The sequence below is a fragment of the Globicephala melas genome, chromosome 4 (assembly GCF_963455315.2).
Source record: "Globicephala melas chromosome 4, mGloMel1.2, whole genome shotgun sequence".
NCBI classification, from domain to species: Eukaryota; Metazoa; Chordata; class Mammalia; order Artiodactyla; family Delphinidae; genus Globicephala; species Globicephala melas.
The window spans coordinates 133,484,522-133,507,398 of record NC_083317.1 but is presented as its reverse complement, the minus strand read 5'-3'; the positions used below and the strand labels follow the sequence as shown (position 1 = coordinate 133,507,398).

The 22,877-nt window shown below is 40.3% G+C and overlaps 1 protein-coding gene across 3 annotated transcripts in view; it reads right to left on the bottom strand.

Moving 5' to 3' along the window:
* Positions 1-22,877, bottom strand: part of CPNE4 (copine 4) — a 583,236-nt gene that overhangs the window by 118,913 nt on the left and 441,446 nt on the right. For all 3 annotated transcript variants that reach the window (XM_060298612.1, XM_060298611.1, XM_030876424.2), the window contains 2 exons: positions 21,850-21,933; positions 18,775-18,864 (listed from right to left, as the gene is read on the bottom strand). In XM_060298612.1, the coding sequence (XP_060154595.1) occupies positions 18,775-18,864; positions 21,850-21,933 (174 nt within the window). The remainder of the gene's footprint in view (positions 1-18,774; positions 18,865-21,849; positions 21,934-22,877) is intronic.

The following is a 22,877-nucleotide window of genomic DNA, read 5'->3' as shown; positions in this document are numbered from 1 at the left end:
CCTTATATTTGATAAAGGAGACATGAATATACAATGGAGAAAAGCAGCCTCTTCAATAAGTGGTGCTGGGAAAACTGGACAGCTACCTGTAAAAGAATGAAATTAGAACACTCCCTCACATCCTACACATAAATAAACTCAAAATGGATTTAAAACCTAAATGTAAGGCCAGACAATATAAAACTCTTAGAGGAAAACATAGGCAGAACACTCTATGACATAAATCACAGCAAGGTCTTTTTTGATCCACCTCCTAGAGTAATGTAAATAAAAACAAAAATAAAAAAATGTGACCTAATGAAACTTCGAAGCTTTTGCACTGCAAAGGAAACCATAAACAAGACGAAAAGATTACCCTAAGAATGGGAGAAATCATTCGCAAATGAAGCAACTGACAAAGGATTAATCACCAAAACATAAAAGCAACTAATGCAGCTCAATATCAAAAAAACAAGGAACCCAATCTAAAAATGGGAAGAAACCCTAAACAGACATTTCTCCAAGAAGATATACAGTTTGCCAACAAAGACATGAAAGAATGCTCAACATCACTAATCATTAGAGAAATGCAAATCAAAACTACAATGAGATATCATCTCACACCAGTCAGAATGGCCGTCATTAAAAAATCTACAAACAATAAATGCTGGAGAGGGTGTGGAGAAAAGGGAACTCTCTTGCACTGTTGGTGGGAATATAAATTGATACAGCCACTATGGAGAACAGTATGGACATTCCTTAAAAAACTAAAAATAGAACTACCATACCACCCAGCAATCCCACCACTGGGCATATACCCTGAGAAAACCATAATTCAAAAAGAATCACGTACCACAATGTTCAGTGCAGCTCTATTTTCAATAGCCAGGACGTGGAAGCAACCTAAGTGTCCATTGACAGATGAATGGAGGAAGAAGATGTGGCACATATATACAATGGAATATTACTTAGCCATAAAAAAATGAAATTGAGTTATTTTTATTGAGGTGGATGGACCTAGAGTCTGTCATACAGAGTGATGTAAGTCAGAAAGAGAAAAACAAATACCGTATGCTAACACATATGTGGAATCTAAAAAAAAAAAATGGTCATGAAGAACCTATGAGCAAGATGGAAATAAAGACACAGACCTGCCATAGAATCGACTTGAGGACACAGGAAGGGAGAAGGGTAAGCTGGGACGAAGTGAGAGAGTGGCATGGACATATATACACTACCAAACGTAAAATAGCTAGTGAGAAGCAGCCGCATAGCATAGGGAGATCAGCTCGGTGCTTTGTGACCAACTAGAGGGGTGGGATAGGGAGGGTGGGAGGGAGGGAGACACAGGAGGGAAGAGATATGGGGATATATGTATATGTATAGCTGATTCACTTTGTTATAAAGCAGAAACTAACACACAATTGTAAAGCAATTATACTCCAATAAAGATGTTAAAAAAAAAAGTAATTGTGTCAGTGACTAGCCACGGAAGAGTCTGAGTATTATGAGGAACTGGAGTGAATGAATAAATAACTTAGTTTTGGCAAGAGGGAAACAATAGATGCAGATACTGAGAAACTTTAAGGTGGAGATGGGTGAATTGAAGGAAAGATGTTGTTGAGGTTGTCTCTTGAGAGCTTCTTCAGTATCAGTGATTCTCTGCATGTGAACTCTGGACCAGCAGCATCAGCATCCCGTGGGAACTGTGAGAAATGGAAATTCTCCAGCTCTACCCTGTACTGACTGAATCAGAAACTCTGGGGTTAGAGCCCATATATGTGTGTTTTAACCAGCCCTCCAGGAGATTCTGATGCATGCTCAAGTTTGACAACATTGTTCTAGATATGTTGACCTGTGAAAAGGTCTGTTGAGGTTTGGTACGTTGTACACCTCCAAGAGTTGGTTTCATTATTGGGAGCAGCAGGGATGAGTGAATTTTAAGAGAGTGTATGAAGAGGGCCAGCTGGTTTCCAGGGGAGATGAGCTGGAGGTAACACTTCCTGGCAAGTCCATTTAGTGATTTTACTCTTTCGTGAGATAGCTGTCATAACATATTTTAAATGAGAGTGCAACCAGCCATGCTGGATGGTCAACAACAATAAAATTTGGGTAGATGTTTAATTGCCAAGGGAAAGACAAGAACAAAAAGACAAGGAAATTATAGAAAACATTCTGAGGATCAGAATATAGAAGACAGTCCTTCCTTTTTTCACCCACTCTGGGACTTAATTGAATCCTGCTTGTCTTACTCACCCTACCTCCGTCTCCTGATTTTTTCCATTGAAAATCTCGCAGCTTACAGATGAGCTAGAATTTATCATTCTTAGTCCTAGACTTGGTTCTAGCTATTTCAGAGATTGTCTAAAGGAGGTAAATACCTGAGCAGGAAATATGCTGTGAAATGAGATCCTTGACATTTGGAAAATCCTTAAGGCTGCTTTCCTTCCCTTTCCTTTTCTGAGAGGAATTTAGGTCCCTTTGGCCTCCAAAAGGTATGCTGTGAGATCCAGGTGAGGCCAAGATCTTGTTTATCATCTTTGTGGCTTTCATTCCAGGCCCTCATTCTGAAGAAGTGTCTTTCCCTATTGGTTTCTCCCTCATCCAGACTCCTCCCTTCCTTTCTTTCCTTCTTGCAACCCTACAGGGCTGGTGCAAGGAAAGATGTGCTTTAATTTGAGGGAGAAAACTATTAGGAGAGAGTATGATTGTAAATGTGCTGTAGTGGGGTGTTCTCCAAGACACTGACAATGAGGAAGGGACATTTCTATAATGCATTTACTTTTGCCTTACATAAAGGTGGTACCCTAGGTCAAAAGTGATGAGGTGGCAATAATCAGTTAATCAGCAGTGTCAATATATGTGAGGGTAAGAATAAGTAGATGAGAGGAGTGTTTTTCTTGGAGGCTTTAAAAGGGCAGACCAAATAGCAAAAACTTGGCAGGAAGTCTTCCAAAAGATGTCGCTAATGTAACTAGGCATGCACACACACCATGCATGCATGCATGCATGCATGCATCCATCCATCCATGTACCCATGCATGCATGCATGCACCCATCCATTAGGCATTCACTATATGCCCAGTTTTAGAAGCTGAGGATATAGAGGTGAATTAGATAGGCCAATTCCTTTCCCTTGGACTTTGGTACTTGCATTTCAGTAGTGCAGACAGACAATAAACATGTAAAGAAATAAACATGATGATGACAGATGATGGTAAGTGCCATCAGAGAGATTAATGGGGTGATGAGATGGAGAGTACTTGGAGGAAGGTATGTATGAACCATGAGCTCTGGGAAGACATCTCTGAGCAGTTGGGTTCTGAGCTGACATCTGAAATTTAACAATGTGCCAGCCATTCAGAGATGGAGAGGGAGCAAAGGAGGACAGACAGGAATTTCAGGCATGTATCACTTTCTAGAAATATGAACTAGGGGGCCAATGAGTTTAAGAAAAAATATCCATAACCTGGAAACAAGTCAAGCGTGTGACTGCAAGTCCTTTCAATGGCATACTGAAGCTTTGCTTAACAGGCCCAAGGATGATTGATTTTCCTACAAGAATGTACCATTGCATGATTTTGCTCTTTATTATTTATTAATTAAGAGCTCAGACTCTGTGAAGTTATATATGTTAAACTTACATATGATGCAATGATTTCTATCTAGTAGCAAAGATAACCCTGAAGTTTATGATTTATTGCTGTGAAGGACACTGATCAATTTTGTGTTTAGAAATCTTAGTCATGCTTAAAGAAAAAGACCGTGTAAAACCTATCCATCTTAGAAAATAGCTTATCATCGTATTGGTTTCCTCATTCATGAATGAGTTGATTAAAATCTTTGACACATGATCATTGATAGTTGGATGGGTTATGCTTTTAACTTTTTGGAAATTATATTTTGACAAGACTCACCATGGCTGATCCCAGGGCTCTGAAGTCCAGAGATCAGCCTTAATGAGTTCATGTATTCTGCCTTTTAAAAGGTAAATATCCTATTAACTTAATCAAACTCTCCAAAGGGTCTTTGTGTCCAACTGCTGACCACAGTACAATCTCTGAAGACTCCTCATATGCCCTGGCCTTGATTTTTCCATGCTCACCAAGCAATGTTCTGATGGCTAACTCTGCTTCACAAAAGTTTAGACATCAGGGAAGGAGTATGGTGGAGCATGCTTATAGTTTTTATTAAATAAATAATAAATTATATTAAAATTTTTATAAATTCATATATTGGCCTCCTGATGTATACATCTGACTCTTACATGAGTCACTTTTTCCAGGACCCATCAAGTGTGAGTGGCTGTCTAATCAAAGAAGCTGGAGACCACAGCTGGTGGACAGGACCTGGGCTGGAGCTGTCTAGCTGAGTGGCCACGCTAGGTAACACAAGGAGGCATCTCACTTGTTTCTAACTCATTGGGTAGAGACCAGGGTAATGATCATTCTAGCTTTCTTCTCCTTATTGGGATGGCTCAAAGGCATCTGCATCCTCTGCCGTGAGTTTAAGGTCACAGGAAGGAAGGTCCTCACATGCTCCCAGGGGACAAATACTTTATTTCTTATAATGTCAGTCAGTCTGTTCTCCCCTGACAGTGGTTTCATGTGGTCCCCAGAGACAAAATCTTGGCCTTTCCGAACACTTTTTGGAAGTCTGAGCACCTTATAGCAGCTGGGGTTTCATGAGCACCGTGGTCATGAAAATATGCTGACACCTCCCCCAGCTCCTGAGGAGGAGGGCCTGTGGGACTGTTCTGCCCAGCACCTAAGAAAGGGTCATTTCTCTTGGCCTCAAGAACTCTATAAAAGCTGTCCTTCTTCCTATGAGAGAGCTCTCTTAACGTTTTATTTGAAAATTCTATTGAAAAGACTTTCCACAAGAAATGTCCAGGATGGCTGCAGATTGCAATACTTTTTCCAAAAAACCTACATTCCTCTTTAATGTTTAAAATGTGGGAGAGTAGTTGAATTCCCTACAGAAACGGACTCAGTACAACGGCCTCTCGGGATGTCAACCCAATTTGTGAAAACCTTCCTATTGACAAGGCTACATTTCAAAACATTTCCAAAAGTGTAAAAATGAAAATTGAGATCTTGAGGCAACATTTTCAGCTTCAACGTTAACAAAGTGGTGCAATGAACGATGAAAAGTGGCATAAATAAACCCAAACACACAAGCAAATAAGAGCAACCGGCATAAGAGAATGTCCATGTTGCCCACACACAGCATTATTCAGATGGGACAGGGAGCCCCATCGGGTTGAATTATGCCTCAATGATGCACAGAGCATCCTCTTACTTTCCTTAGAACATTCCCTCCCCATCATCATTCAGCAACTTGGTCCAGCTGCCTAGTTCTCCCCAAGCATCTTCCCAGGAGCTGGTTAGCTATCTTAATTTTCAGTGCAGATGCAGGCATAGAAGGGTTAAATAATGTGAGGAAATTGCTTCTCCTCACAACAATAAATCACGATTTATTGGAATAGATGTTCTCTCTAGCAGGAAAATGTCCACCTTGGAAGACAACACGGCTCCCTCTTCACTTTACACGAGAGATCTCACCAGGGCACTGATTAGTGTTTATTTGGTTCTTTTAGTTCAGAATTTCAAAGTATTTTCCAAAGGTAATTTCCTCAAAAATCTTTTTTGAGTTAATCAGACAGAGCTTGACCAGACAGAGATTGACCATTTTCCCCAAAAAACAGTTGTACCAGATCATGCCAACTCTTCTATGCTTTTCACTCATAACGGTGCAATGAAGGACCTCCCCTGTACCCCACAAGGGTTTCTGAGAGGGAACGGGAGGAGTCTGGGCATCTGCAGAGCTGCCACACCCTCATCCCAGGCTGCAGTGAGAGCAAGAGCCATCCTAGGTGAGGTTTGCCAGGTATGGGCAGCACTCAAACGCTCGTTAGTACAGTAACGCCAAGCAGGTGTTCCACGAGGGGCAAGTTCAAAGTCACATCAAACAGGAAGGAGATTCTTTTTTCACACACTTTTTTTTTTTTGTGGAAAAAGATACATAACATAAAGTCTACTTTTAACCATTTTAAGTGCACAGCTCTGTGGTATTAAGTACATTCACATTGCTGTGCACCCATCACCACCATCCACATCTGGAACTTTCCCATCTTCCCCACTGAAAATGTATACCCATCAAGCACTAACTTGCAAAGTTCTTTTTTTATGTAAGACCAGATTATATAGTTTCCTGGGGAGAAAAAACATAGCACTTGCTTTGACAAGGTGTTCTCTCTTCTTAGATATTGAGGAAATTAGACTTGATTCTCACTGATGAAAAGATTATCTCTGCATGGCAGTACCTACTTTTGACCTCATTTTCAGGACACCCATTCCTCCCCCTTTGGAACTTGGCAGAGGAGGACTCCCATGAGCAGTGGAGGCTTGACACATGAAGGGGTGAAATTTTCTCCTGGGATGGTGTTTATTGGAGAAGAAGGAATGTGTTCCCAGCATGGGATGAATGAAAATAGGAAGGCTTCCTGAAGAGAAAGAGAGGAGAGTGTGGGCAAGGATGACTTTGGCCACATATGGGCAGTGGGTTACTCTCTTGAACATCACAGGTACAGAATATTCCACCATCACAGAGAGTTTTACTGGATAGAGTCAGACAGACATGACTCTGGTTATGTCACTTGCAAGTTCCATGGATTTAGTCAAGTGATTTCAGTTTTCTCATCTGCAAAATGGAATATTAACAGTGTCTCCCCATGGAAGAGCCAGCTCGATAGTCACCAAAACCGACCTAAAATCCAACTAGACCACATTTCTCAGCCGCTCTTGCAATTCAGTGTGGCTGTATGACTGAGTTCTAGTCATTGAAATATAGGGAGCAATGTCAAGTGCTGTTTTCAGCTGAAACTTCTAGAGAGAACATTCTTCACATTTTTTTTTTTTTTTGCGGTAGGTGGGCCTCTCACTCTTGTGACCTCTTCTGCTGCGGAGCACAGGCTCTGGACGCACAGGCTTAATGGCCATGGCTCATGGGCCTAGCCGCCTCGCGGCATGTGGGATCCTCCAGGACCAGGGCACAAACCCGCGTCTCCTGCATCGGCAGGTGGACTCTCAACCACTGCGCCACCAGGGAAGCTCTCTTCACATTTTTTTTAACGTCTTTATTGGAGTATAATTATTTTACATTGTTGTGTTACTTGCCGTTGTATAACAAAGTGAATCAGCTATTCGTATACATATATCCCCATATCCCCTCCCTCTTGTGTCTCCCTCCCACTCTCCCTATCTCATTCCTCTCGGTGGTCACAAAGCACCGAGCTGACCTACATGTGCTATGCAGCTGCTTCCCACTAGCTATCTATTTTATATTTGGTAGTGTATATAGGTCAATGCCACTCTCTCACTTCGTCTCCGCTTACTCTTTCCCCTCACTGTGTCCTCAAGTCTATTCTCTACATCTGTGTCTTTATTCTTCCCCTGCCCCAAGATTCTTCAGAACCATTTTCTTTTAGATCACATATACATGTGTTAGCATATGGTATTTATTTTTCTCTTTCTGACTTACTTCACTCTGTATGACAGACTCTAAGTCCATCCACCTAACTACAAAAACCTCAATTTTGTTTCCTTTTATGGCTGAGTAATAATCCATCGTATATATGTGTCACATCTCCTTTATCCATTCATCTGTTGATGGACATTTAGGTTGTTCCATGTTCTAGCTATTGTAAATAGTGCTTCAAAGAACATTGTGGTACATGACTCTTTTTGAATTATGGTTTTCTCAGTGTATATGCCCAGTGGTGGGATTACTGGGTTGTATAGTAGTTCTATTTTTAGTTTTTTAGGAACGTCCATACTACTCTCCATAGTGGCTGTATCAATTTATAATCCCAACAACAGTGCAAGAAGGTTTCCTTTTCTCCACACCTTCTCCAGCATTTATTGTTTGTAGATTTTTGGATGATGGACATTCTGACCAGTGTGAGGTGATACCATATTGTAGTTTTGATTTGCATTTCTCTAATGATTAATGATGTTGAGCATCCTTTGTGTTTGTTGACAATCTGTATATCTTCTTTGGAGAAATGTCTATTTAGATCTTCTGCCCATTTTTGGATTGGGTTGTTTGTTTTTTTGATATGGAGATGCTTGAGCTCCTTGTATATTTTGGAGATTAATCCTTCGTCCGTTGATTCATTTGCAAATATTTTATCCCATTCTGAGGGTTGTCTTTTTGTCTTGTTTATGGTTTCCTTTGCTGTGCAAAAGCTTTTAAGTTTCATTAGGTCCCAGTTGTTTATTTTTGTTTTTATTTCCATTTCTCTAGGAGGTGGGTCAAAAAGGATCTTGCTCTGATTTATGTCATAGAGTGTGTTCTGCCTATGTTTTCCTCTAAGAGTTTTATAGTGTCTGACCTTACATTTAAGTCTTTAATGCATTTTGAGTTTATTTTGTGTATGGTGTTAGGGAGTGTTCTAATTTCATTCTTTTACAGGTAGCTGTCCAGTTTTCCCAGCACCACTTATTGAAGAGGCTGTCTTTTCTCCATTGTATATTCATGCCTCCTTTATCAAAGATAAGCTGACAATATGTGTGTGGGTTTATCTCTGGGCTTTCTATCCTACTCCATTGATCAATATTTGTGTTTTTGTGCCAGTACCATACTGTCTTGATTACTGTAGCTTTGTAGTATAGTCTGAAGTCCAGGAACCTGATTCCTCCAGCTCCGTTTTTCTTTGTCAAGATTGTTTTGGCTATTCAGAGTCTTTGGTGTTTCCATACAAATTGTGAAATTTTTTGTTCTAGTTCTGTGAAAAATGCCATTGGTATTTTGATAGGGATTGCATTGAATCTGTAGATTGCTTTGGGTAGTATAGTCATTTTCACAATATTGTTTCTTCCAGTCCAAGAACATGGTACATCTCTCCATCTGTTGGTATCATCTTTAATTTCTTTCATTAATGTCTTATAGTTTTCTGCATAGAAGTATTTTGTCTCCCTAGGTAGGTTTATTCCTAGGTATTTTATTCTTTTTGTTGCAATGGTAAATGGGAGTGTTTCCATAATTTCTCTTTCAGATTTTTCATCATTAGTGTATAGGAATGCAAGAGATTTCTGTGCATTAATTTTGTATCCTCCAACTTTACCAGATTCATTGATTAGCTCTCATAGTTGTCTGGTGGCATTTTTAGGATCTTTATGTATAGTATCATGTCATCTGCAAACAGTGACAGTTTTACTGCTTCTTTTCCAAATTCTATTCCTTTTATTTCTTTTTCTTCTCTGACTGCTGTGGCTATGACTTCCAAAACTATGTTGAATAATAGTGAGAGTGGACATCCTTGTCTCATTCCTGATCTTAGAGGAAATGCTTTCAGTTTTTCACCTTTGAGAATGATGTTTGCTGTGTCTTTGTCTTATATGGCCTTATTATGTTGAGGTAGGTTCCCTCTATGCCCACTTTCTGGAGTGTTTTTATCATAAATGGGTGTTGAATTTTGTCAAAAGCTTTTTTCTGCATCTATTGATATGATCATACTGTTTTATTCTTCAATTTGTTAATATAGTGTATCACATTGATTGATTTGTGTATATTGAAGAATCCTTGCATCTCTGGGAAAATTCCCACATGATCGTGGTGTATGATCCTTTTAATGTGTTGTTGGATTCTGTTTGCTAGTATTTTGTTAAGGATTTTTGCACCCATATTCATCAGTGATATTGGTTTGTAATTTTCTATTTTTGTTGTATCGTTGTCTGGTTTTGGTATCAGGGAGATTGTGGCCTCATAGAATGAGTTTGGGAGTGTTCCTTCCTCTGCAATTTTTGGTAGAGTTTGAGTACGATGGGGGTTAGCTCTTCTCTAAATGTTTGATAGAATTCACCTGTGAAACCATTTGGTCCTGGACTTTCGTTTGTTGGAAGATTTTAAATCACAGTTTCTATTTCATTACTTGTGATTGGTTTATTCATATTTTCTGTTTCTTCTTGGTTCAGTCTTGCAAGGTTATACCTTTCTAAGAATTTGTCCATTTCTTCCATGTTGTCCATTTTATTGGCCTAGAGTTGCTTGTAGTAGCCTCTTAGGATGCTTTGTATTTCTGCGGTGTCTGTTGTAACTTCTCCTTTTTCATTTCTTATTTTATTGATTTGAGTCCTCTCCCTCTTTTTCTAGATGAGTCTGGCTAATGGTTTATCAATTTTGTTTATCTTCTCAAAGAACAAGCTTTTAGTTTTATTGATCTTTGCTATTGTTTTCTTTGTTTCTATTTCATTTATTTCTGCTCTGATCTTTATGATTTCTTTCCTTCTGCTAACTTTGGGTTTTGTTTGTTCTTCTTTCTCTAGTTCCTTTAGGTGTAAGGTTAGATTGTTTACTTGAGATTTTTCTTGTTTCTTGAGGTAGGCTTGTATAGCTATAAACTTCCCTCTTAGAACTGCTTTTGCCATATCCCATAGTTTTTGGATCACCGTGTTTTCATTGTCATTTGTCTCTAGGTGTTTTTTGATTTCCTCTTTGATTTCTTCAGTGATCTCTTGCTTATTTAGTAACGTATTGTTTAGCTTCCATGTGTCTGTGTTTTTTACATTTTTTTCCCTGTAATTCATTTCTAATCTCATAGCGGTGTGGTCAGAGAAGATGCTTGACATGATTTCAATTTTCTTAAATTTACTGAGGCTTGATTTGTGACCCAAGATGTGATCTATTATGGAGAATGTTCCATGTGCACTTAAGAAGAAAGTGTAATCTGCTGTTTTTGGATGGAATGTCCTATAAATATCAATTAAATCTATCTGGTCTATTGTGTCATTTAAAGCTTCTGTTTCCTTCTTTATTTTCATTTTGGATGATCTGTCCATTGGTGTAAGTGAGTTGTTAAAATCCCCCACTATTATTGTGTTACTGTCGATTTCCTCTTTTATAGCTGTTAGCACTTGCCTTATGTATTGAGGTGCTCCTATGTTGGGTGCATATATACTTATAATTGTTATATCTTCTTCTTGGATTGATCCCTTGGTCATCATGTAATTTACTTCCTTGTCTCTTGTAATATTCTTTACTTTAAAGTCTATTTTATCTGATATGAGTATAGCTACTCCAGCTTTCTTTTGATTTCTATTTGCATGGAATATCTTTTTCCATCTCCTCACTTTCAGTCTGTACGTGTCCCTACGTCTGAAGTGGGTCTCTTGTAGACAGCATATACATGGGTCTTGTTTTTGTATCCATTCAGCAACCCTGTGTCTTTTAGTTGGAGCATTTAATCCATTCACGTTTAATGTAATTATCGATATGTATGTTCCTATGACCATTTTCTTAATTGTTTTGCGTTTGTTTTTGTAGGTTCTTTTCTTTCTCTAAGTGTTTCCTACTTAGAGAAGTTCCTTTAGCATTGTAGAGCTGGTTGGTGGTGCTGAATTCTCTTAGCTTTTGCTTGTCTGTAAAGCTTTTGAGTTTTCCATTGAATCTGAATGAGATCCTTGCTGGGTAGAGTAATCTTCATTGTAGGTTGTTCCCTTTCATCACTTTATCATGCCACTCCCTTCTGGCCTGTTTCTCAGTTTCTGCTGAGAAATCGGCTGTTAACCTTATGGGAGTTCCCTTGTATGTTGTCTGTCATTTTTCCCTTCCTGCTTTCAATAATTTTTCTTTGTCTTTAATTTTTGCCAATTTGATTACTATGTGTCTTGGTGTGTTTCTCCTTGGGTTTACCCTATATGAGACTCGCTGCGCTTCCTGGACTTGGGTGGCTATTTCCTTTCCCATGTTAGGGAAGTTTTCGACTATAATCTCTTCAAATATTTTCTATGGTCCTTTCTCTCTCTGTACTCCTTCTGGGACCCCTAAAATGCGAATGTTGTTGCATTTAATGTTGTCCCGTAGGTCTGTTTGGCTGTCTTCATTTCTTTTCATTCTTTTTTCTTTAGTCTGTTCCGCAGCAGTGAATTCCACCATTCTGTCTTCCAGGTCACTTATCCATTCTTCTGCCTCAGTTATTCTGCTATTAATTCCTTCTAGTGTAGTTTTCATTTCAGTTATTGTATTGTTCACCTCTTTTCAATTGTTCTTTAATTCTTCTAGGTCTTTGTTAAACATTTCTTGCATCTTCTCAATCTTTGCCTCCATTCTTTTTCTGAGGTCCTGGATCATCTTCACTATCATTATTCTGAATTCTTTTTCTGGGAGGTTGCCTATCTCCACTTCATTTAGTTGTTTTTCTGGGGTTTTATCTTATTCCTTCATCTGGTATATAGCCCTCTGCCTTTTCATCTTGTCTATCTTTCTGTGAATATGGTTTTTGTTCCACAGGATGCAGGATTGTAGTTCTTCTTGCTTCTGCTGTCTGCCCTCTGGTGCATGAGGGTATCTCTGTATTTAATTTTTGATAGTTTGACTAATATGTGTTTTGGCATGTTTCTCCTTGGATTTATCCTGTATGAGACTCTCTGCACTTCTTGGAGTTGATCGACTATTTCCTTTCCCATATTAGGGATGTTTTCAACTATAATCTCTTCAAATATTTTCTCAGTCCCTTTGTTTTTCTCTTCTTCTTCTGGGACCCCTATAATTCAAATGTTGGTGAGTTTAATGTTGTCCCAGACGTCTCTGAGACTGTCCTCATTTTCATTCTTTTTTCTTTATTCTGCTCTGTGGTAGTTATTTTCAGTGTTTTATCTTCCAGGTCTCTTATCGTTTCTTCTATCTCAGTTATTCTGCTATTGATTCCTTCTAGAGAATTTTTAATTTCATTTATTTTTTTTCATCATTTTTTGTTTGCTCTTTAGTTCTTCTAGGTCCTTGCTAAACTTTTCTTGTATTTTTTCCATTCTATTTTCAAGATTTTTGATCATCTTTATTATCATTACTCTGAATTATTTTCCAGGTAGACTGCCTATTTCCTCTTCATTTGTTTGGTCTGGTGGGTTTTTACTGTGCTCCTTCATCTGCTGCATATTTCTGTCTTCTCATTTTGCTTAACTTACTGTGTTTGATGTCTCCTTTTTGCAGGCTGCAGGTTCATAGTTCCCATTGTTTTTGTGTCTACCCCCAGTGGGTAAGGTTAGTTTAGGGGATTGTGTAGGCTTCCTGGTGGAGGGGACTGGTGCCTGTGTTCTGGTGGCTGAGGCTGGATCTTGTCTTTGTGGGGGGCAGGACCACATCTGGTGGTGTGTTTTGGGGTTTCTGTGAATTTAGTATGATTTTAGGCAGCCTCTCTGCTAATGGATGGGGTTGTTTTCCTGTCTTGCTAGTTATTTGGCATGGGGTTTCTAGCACTGGAGCTTCCTGGTCGTTGAGTGGAGCTGGGTCTTAGTGTTGAGATGGAGATATCTGGGAAAGCTCTCGCCAACTGATACCATGTGGGGACAGGAGGTCTCTGGTGATCCAATGTCCCGAGCTCGGCTCTCCCACCTTAGAGACTCAGGTCTGACACCCGGCTGGAGCAGTAAGACCCTGTTAGCCATATGGCTGCTAGTGTTGGAGGGTCTCCTGCAAAAGTGGGGGGTGGCTGTGACTCACTGCAGGGATAAGGACACTGGCAGTGGAAGTCTGGGAAGTACTCCTTGGCATGAGCCTTCCCAGAGTCTGCCATTAGCCTCACTCAAACTTCTATGTAATATTGGATGTCAGACAACATTGAAGAAAAGTCTACTGTTAAATCCATTGCCTTTTACCTGTAGAGCCTTCAGTAGATTTTCTTTGATTATACAGGGCTTCAGCAAATACACCTCCTATGTACCCTAGGTCAAGGCATCAAACGAGCCTTCTTAGGGAGGTAAGAACCAGGTGGAATCTTGAAGGACAAGCCGTGATTGGCCAGGGTGCAGCAAGCCAGAACCTGCGATGCCAAAGTTTGCATCAGAGAAAGGCTTTATTCATGAGGCAGCCAAGTGAGGAGATGGGTGAACAAATCTCAAATCCCTGTTGGCAAAGTTGACGAGCTCGAGATGTTTTTGGGATAAAGCTTGGTTGTGGGGAAAGTGGGGAAAAGTGATTGGAGATAAGAAAAAGCTGAGGCACTCCTAGTTCTATACAGGCACAACTAAGCTACCGGCTTCTTCATGGGCCGCGCATCCCTCTCCACATTTTTTACCCTTTTACCTGTGGATACAAATAACAGTGAGGCTCTAAGGTATGGAGGAGCCACAAGATAGAAGCAACTTGGGTTCTGAATCACTGCACACAGGAGAGGCAGACACTGATTAGAAATCTTTAGTTCTGATTGTTATGTGAGTGAGAAACTATTTGTGGTTATGTTTATAGAAAGATTCCTTGTCCTTTAGAGATACATATTGCAGTATTTTCAGATGAAATGGTATGGTGTTTGGGAGAGGACCCCATAGGGATTTACATTGGCCCCAGGCCCTTTTGCCTTCATGGACCCCCTCTCACCATAACAGATTTTGGGGATCCTAAAAATGTTATTGTTTTCTGATGTGAGAAAAAAATGGAAACATTTTATTCAACCTTACAATTTCATTTTTCCTTCTGACTTTAAAAGAAATTAAAACGTTCTTGTAGGTTCTTAAAAGTTTCATGTGTTCTGGCACTACGCTTGCTTTACCTAATGAATGAGTGAGCCCTGGTCTGAGATTGGCTTCAAAACGATCTAGTGGTAGTTGGGGGGGGGGGCGGGGTGACAGAAAATGGGTATTGGGAGTACAGATGAAATAAAATTGGCCACAAGTTAATAATGGTTGAGGCTGTGTGATGGGTGTGGGGAGGGGGGTGGGTTATCATAACCCACTACTTTTATGGATGTTTAAAATTTTTCATAATAAATAAATTAAAGCATCAATTTCTGAAAAGTACTTATTTGAATGCTTTTAAAAAAATTTTCCCATAAAGGAGGAAAAAAATAAATAAAACCAGAAGAAAAACCTGGTTTTATTTAAACTTGGTGCTAGTGTGGACCCTTGAATAAAAGAGATTTAAAGATATCAAGTCTCGGGGCTTCCCTGGTGGCGCAGTGGTTGAGACTCTGCCTGCTAATGCAGGGGACACGGGTTCGAGCCCTGGTCTGGGAGGATCCCACATGCTGCGGAGTAACTAGGCCCGTGAGCCACAACTACTGAGCCTGCACGTCTGGAGCCTGTGCTCCGCAACAATAGAGGCCGCGACAGTGAGAGGCCTGCACACCGCGATGAAGAGTGGCCCCCGCTTGCCACAACTAGAGATAGCCCTCGCACAGAAACGAAGACCCAACACACAGCAAAAATGAATTAATTAATTAATAAACTCCTACCCTCAACATCTTCTTAAAATATATATATATATATATATATATATATATATATATATATATATCAAGTCTCATTTGGGACAAAGACCTCATTATTAGAGTTTTGCCAAGACTGAGAATCTAAATGGACAGAGGGTTTTAAAATGTTTTCTTTTCTGGTCTTTTTTTTTTTTTTTTTTTTTTTTTGATGTGGACCATTTTTAAAGTCTTTATTGAATTTGTTACAATATTGCTTTTGTTTTATGTTTTGTTTTTTTGGCCGTGAGCCATGTGGGATCTTAGCTCCCTGACCAGGGATAAAACCCACACCCCTTGCATTGGAAGGCAGATCCTTAACCACTGGACCACCTGGGAAGTCCCCAAATTTTTTAATTTAAAAGTTCACTTTCTGGGTTTTTTTGGTGGTGAGGAGTTGCTGCCTGCCAATATGGTACCATTTTATTTCAAAGAAAGCTGAATGGGAACAACATTATGAGCATTTCTCAGTGGCCTTTGTGATGAAATAATCAATACAAATAAAGGGCAATACAGGAAGTCTCTCCAGCTTTTCAGAAAAGCTGCTTTTGGTGATTGTGAGCAGGTGAGTGATGATATTGGGTTTGTCACCTAGTGAGCTCAGCACACCTGTGTGGGGGGATTCCCCCTTCCCCCCCACTGCACCCGCCAGTGACGCGCTGCTGACCTCTTAGCACCTCCCTGCTCCTCTGTCCATTCACTCCAGAAACAGTTACTGAGTATCTGCTCTGTGCCGAGTGCTGGGCTGGATGCCTGGATACACAGGGGAAAAAACATGGTTCTCACCCTGAAGGGGCAAACTGGGAAGAAAGAGTCACCTGCTGGGGAAAGAGATGGAAACGGAAATGTTCCAAACAAGTGAAGTATCTCTATGAGGTGGGTACAGAGGGCTAGAGGGCACCCATAGAAGCTAAAGAGATCAGGGAAGGTTTCTGGAAGTGGAGGGATATTGGAGAGACCTGAAGGAAAGTAGCAGATGATGATAATCCAAGAAAAGCAGAAGAATGAAGAAGGCATCAGGCAGAGAGAGGCATGTGCCAAGCCCTGAAGGCTTGGAGAGGGCAGGGTGGGTATGAGTGCTGGGCAGAGAAAAGGTGGTGGAGGGGAGGCTGGGTGGTGGAAAGTGGTGGGGGGCACTGAGCCACGGAAGGACTGTAATGAAGGAGCAAATATCTGTACCAGGAGTTCTCAGTGTGGACTGGGACCAGCAGCATTAGCGTCACTCAGGAATTGTAGAATGCAAATTCTCAGGCTCACTCCAGACCCACCTAATCAGAAACCCTGGGGATAACACCTAACAATCTGCATTTTAACAAGCCTTCTAAGTGATTCTGATGCATTGGTCTAAATGATTTTACCCTCCAGGGGACATTTCATAATGTCTGAATACACTTTTGGCTGTAAGACTGATGGGGGTGAAGTATTACTACAAGTGTTTAGTAGCCTGGGATGCTGCTAAACATCCTACAATGCACAGGACAGGTCCCCACAACAAAGTCCAAATGTCAATGGTACAGCTGTTGAGAAATCCTGATCCTCCCTTTCTCTGTCTCTCTCTCCTTCCTTCCTTCATTCCTTTCCTTTTCCTTCCTCCCTCTCTCCCTCTCTCTCTTTCTCTCTCTCTCCTTTATTCCCACTTGTCCTCTACAGACAGCAGAGCACTCAAAAGGCCACAAAATGCTCCTTTTCTGCATTTTAATTTATTCAGTTACAGATAACCCTCCCCTTTTATCTGATAACTCACCATGACTAAGTTGACCTATGGCTAATGCAGGCATTATCTTATTTCTGCCCCAAAGGGTCCATTTATCTCCCTGGGACTGGGATGGGGTGGCTCAGAGTAGAGGTGACAATCCCCAACCCAGGCCTGAAGCCGTAGGTCTTGGCAACTGTGAATATGAGCTTATACACGAGGCCCAAACAGCCAGGAGTCCTGATTTTGTCATGAAAGACAATTCCAGTGGGAGTGGAGGCTCCCACAGGAGATATTAGGGACAACTCTGAGCAGCTCCTCCAGACCACAGAAGTAAGCATGTCCACAGATAGTACAAAGTCCAAACAAAATGGTTTTAAACAAAGATGTAAAGTCACATTAAGAGTTTGGGACTAACCAATGGATAGGATTCTAAACTGATGGATGACATTGACAAATGCAAATAATTATATCCATTAGAAGAAGGTTTACAGGGCAAAAAGAGTGAGGAAAGTGTAAAGTTACAAAGACAAACATTGGCAGTGCCCATCTAACACTTTCCAGGGGAGTCGGTGCCCCCAACATGAATGTTTAGTCTGCCTAACAGACATATAATCCCATTGGGGTGGTAGGTGTCCCAGGCTTTTAAGGTCTCAAGCCATTAACCACCTCCATTATCCAGATTCCCTGGCTCTGCTTTTAGGCTGTCACACAACCTTCTGAAAACTGTCTTCCCCATGGTTTGCCCACATGGAGAAAATGCTCTGGTAAAGCTGATATGAATGTTGAGTCTGCTTGAGGGTCATGTTTCTCACTGAACATGAACCTGTTGGCCTTTTGATTTATAGCTCTGGCCTCTATTGAATTTACTCAGTCGTCCTGAGTTGGTAGAGTCACCTCTGGGACACTGACAACATGGAGCTTCTGGACTTCCAAGGTAGAGAGAGGGCCAGACAAGGGACCATAAGGAATGACTCTGGGAGTCTGCTTCAGGCACTTAGCCTATTGTCCTCCTTTGATCGTCCTGACTTTTATAATGAGTCTTTTCTTCCAACTTCTACATTCCCATGATACTCAAAAAGCCTGTGTGGTAGACTGAAAAAAGTGGCCACCATACTCTGCAGCTCCTCCCGCCAAGAGGTAGAGTCCATGTTCTATTTCCTCATCCCTGAATCTGGGATGGCTGTGTGACTGGCCAATAGAACGCAGAGGAAGTGACCTCATGTGAGTCTGAGACTGGGCCTCGAGACGTGCATGTTTTGTCCTGGCTCTTTTGGACCCTAAGGTTGCTGAGTGTGTAAGTCAAGCTAGTCTGCTGATCGATGAGAGACAAATGGCCCCGCCACCCTGATCATTCCAGATGACAGCCAGACAAACTCCAGAAGCAGAGGTGTCCTGCTCAGGTACAGCTGACTGCAAATACATGAGGAAGTCCATGCAAGACCAAGAAAAGAGCCTCCTAGATGAACTCAACTTGACAATGTACAGAATCATAAGCTAAATAAATGGCTATTGTTTTAAGCATTAAATTTTGGAGTAGTCTGTCATGCAGCGGTAGATAACTGATAACAACAGTATTTGTGTTTTTAATAACTCCCAAATATACCCTGAACTTATTGCCACAGTTTCTCTCCTAGAGGCCATGGGATTTGCCACTTAATGTAACATGATTGAGATTTATCTCATGTTATCTCAGGAGCTTCGATGGCTCCAGCAGAAAGGAGAGCCCTTGTTTCTTCCATCAAGATGCTAAGAGATTTGGGTAAATGATACAGAAGATTTTGGGTTTGCCAACATTCACCTGAAGAGAAAGAGGAGGGGTAAATATGTAAAATTACATTTCTCAGACAGACAGATTTCTGACCTTCAGCCGGCGGTCGGGATCTCCACTGCATAGAGAATTTACTGATACTTTGAATGATTTCCAGGCTGGGCTTAAGTTATTCATCACAACCTGAGGAAAAAAAGAGAGGAGTGGTGGGTGGGAGAGTAAGTGCTTGACATTTTCACATTTCAACATAAAAACTGCTTGAGAAACACTGTGGTGCTTATGATAAGGACAATTGTCTGGAAAAGGTGCCTTAATGAAAACTTGGAGTAGTAAACCTTTCAAGGGTGCCCACTAGGTGGATTGTTATGGGCAGAACTCTTGCGGTCACTGGCCTGGCTGTTATCTCATGAATAATGACAATAATATTGTCCAGTATGTGGATGCTGGAGATGACCCCTTCTATATCAAAAGGGGTTGGGATTAAGGAGATGGGCTGCCTCTGCCTCTGATAAAGTATCGCCAGTTCTGTAGGACTGTCAGTCCTATGGCATAAATTCTCTTCTAATGAGGTCAGCATACGTAAAGCCTATTGGTGTGTGTGGGGGGTGTGTGGCAGGACAATTCTGCTGCTGAAGAACTGACCAGTCTTTGGTGACCTGTGACCTTGGTTAGATCAGATTGCAAGTCAGAAGAAAAGTTTCTAGAAGAAAAATCCCAGGAATACATTTATACTAGGTATGCTCGGAAGGCATAACAGGACAGATCTTCAGGATCACAAACTAAGACTGCAACATCGTGAAACACTTTTAAAAGCAGCTTACTAATCATGAACTTGGCTAAATCCTGCCTGAGAGTCTATTCGAGTCAAGTCTTATTCTGCCATCAGATGATTCAGTAATTCAATTTGGTTTAGCGTATGAGTATTTGCTCTGTGCCTAAGATTGTACTGTGTACTCTAGGGCAGGGGCTACCAAAGTGTGGTTCCTGGACCAGCAGGAACTTGTTAAAAATGCAAATGTCTAGATTCCACCGAGACCTACTGACAGAAACTCTCGAGGTGGGCCGTTAGGTGATTCTGATGCATGATATTTGAGAACCACTGCTCTAGGGGACATACAAACGAAGTTAAATGGAGTTCTGTCATATTGACTTTTCTTCCTATGAAGTTTTGAGTTAGCAGAGCCTTAGAATTGTAAAAAAATTAATTCTCTATCTACATAACATAATTATTTTATAAGTGATTCCCTCTTCTCCTGAATTCCTTAATATAATGATGAATTATTGCTTATACTGTAGGCTCATTATTACATTTCCTTTAATGCATTAAAAAGTAGAAAAATAATGTTCCTATGTGACTGCTTTTTGCTCTCATTCGCTGAATGAGCAAAGTGATAGTGAGAAGAAAAGTTAGATAAAATTGTTTTGGTTAATTTAAATTTCTCACCCTTGTATAGAAATACTAAAAAGTGAAGATGTTTCATTACAACAGTTTCATAAAACTCAATAGCAGATCAAAATTTCAACTAGAAATTTCTGCTGAAATTAAAATCTCTGTGTGTGTGTGTATGCACACACACACATGTGCTTACCCAGAAAGAAAGGTATTGCCTGGTATTTTTTTTGTATCTATTGAGTAAGAAAGAGGAAAAATCAATGTTATGTTGATTGACTCATTGGAAAACTTCACAATCACAATTCTTATGAGATTCCAGGAGCCCCTCACAATGGGGTATGGGGAAGAGTTAGAGGGGAACAGGGGAATTTACCTCTTCTTGGAGGGATGCCGTCAGGAGTGAAGAACAAGTCTAACAATATGCCACCCCTCTTCTTTCTCCCTGCACATTCAAGTCCCCGTGCACTGGCTCGAGAAAAGTCATGAATGGGTATGACTTCTGATTCTTCCCAACATTTAGTTACTTCTCCTGAGAGAACTTTGTCCCACCAAAGGAATCTTTATGTGGGAAAAAGTTCTATTTGGTGATGGTGATGGGGTGCCACTCAGGGAAACCATCCCAGTTGCATTTGAAACTATTCCCCAGGGAATAGTTTGTGACTGTCCAAAGAATCACATTATACTATCACAGGGAGTGGACATAACTATCAATATTCAACTCCATTCATGTATTCATTCTTTACTAGACACACTTTATTAAATGCTAACCATGTACCAGATGACATCCACAGAACTAGCCCGTCCAAGACTATTTGATTCTTGTTTACCTTAAATATGACATGAAAAGTTCCCCTAATGCTACCTGCAACTCTGCTACTTCAGGAAAAAGGAAATGGATTTCCAGTGTAGGGTATGGGAACACAGCACCCCACTATCATCCTGAGAGAGTCATAAGAGTTCCTTCTTCCTTTACCCCACACTGGAAGCACATTTTTCTCTCAGCTCCAAGCCATTCCTCCTTATCAATGCACTTCTCACCCCCCCACAGTCTCTCTTGAACTGGCTTGTATATAAAATAAAATAAAAAGTGGAGACTAGGGTTGGTTGTTAAGTGGGTGTGTGGTGGTGGGTAGTGGGGGTGGGATAGTGAAGGATAAGATTCAGTCACGTGGAGAGAATGTAGGAGGGTGAGAGGGAGATGCAGCCAGACCAAATGCCTGCTGATACAGGACAGCCATTCGTACGACAGATCTGACATCAGTCCCGTGTATGGACTTTCCCTGGGGAGGCACATTGGCTTCTCAAATTGCAGCAAAGCTCAGGGTCAAACTCAATTCAAACCTCAGCTCTACCCCTTGCTCACTGGGAAGGTGACTTGACCTCCTCAAAGTTCAGTTTCTTCAACTGTAAAATGGGGTAATAATAATCATGTCAATGCATAGTTGTGAGAAGTAAATAAAATGATGCATATGAGATCAGTCAGTCAAATGCTTGGTACCTAGTCATGTTTATTAAATATTAGCTAGTATTCATCTTTTTATTATTAGTAAGTTGCTGGCTTTCTGCATTAAAGGTCAATAATGGAAAATCTGGGTGAGAAAGGGTCTCCTCTTATAACACCCACATTGAGAATAAAGAGCCCTCTTAAGGACTGGGAAGACTTCAGGTCTTGAGGTTTAACTACAGACATTAAGAAAGGGAAGGGGTTTCTCAAAACAGGTCAGTGTTTCAACTTAAAGAGACGAGATGGCACAGCTGAAGACGGCTCTTCTCACCTCAGTTCGGTGCACAAGCTGCTGAGTTGCATCATCATTCATTCGAAAAATTTCCAGAAATGGGTCAGACTTACTGAAGAAATCCTACAATAAATAAGCAGAAATGAGTTGCTTCCCTACCCCCTGCACAAACACATTTGATCCAGCCCTGGATAAAATACCCCTGAATTTGACCCTTCCTTGCTTTATTCTTCCTCCCTGAGACCCACCTTTGGCTAGAATGAGCTGTATCTTAACGCCGAGTCCTTTGAGAAGTAAGGATTGGTTGACTGAAATCCCAGGTAGTCTTCAAAGATCCACCCAAATGCTGGTTCTCTAAGAAGCAGTGTATCTGCTGTCTTAAACTTGTTAATTCTAGTTATTGTAAAGTCTATGTCTGATGACTACAGTATCTGGATCACTGTGGGTCTGTTTTTTTTTTTTTTAAATGTATCAAATTTATTTCAATATCTAGTTTCATTTTTAAGTTAAAGCTTTTAGACAATTTTTTTGTAATTTAAGATTCATTATCAGGGGTGAGGAAAACATTAATAAGCTATTAATTACTGACAACAAAATTATTAACCATGCATTTATAAAAGCCATGTTAAAGAGTAAAAAGTTCCAGTTATACTACTTAACTGAAGGAAATATCCTTCAACCCTTTATTTCTAACTATAACACATTCTAATTTTGACATGATTTACACCTTTTTCACCCAACTAATACTATGCTAAACAAACTTTTTCCAACTGTTAAGCCTTTCTTTACCATTTATGAAATATGACTTAACTGTTACTCTTTAAAAGTTCCTTAAAAGAGATTTGAATTTTAATTTTCACCATGAACCTGTTTGATCAAAAAAGTAAAGGACATCACTACCACATGAATTAAAAGAATGGAATGAAAAACAAAAGTGGTATTATATAATCAGCAAATTATTTGATAAGACATTTTAACTACTTCACATTTCTACTTATAGCACAAGTGAGAATTAACTGGTTCCAAGGTACTACAAGGTTTGGCATTTTTACTCCAAGCTTTAAATC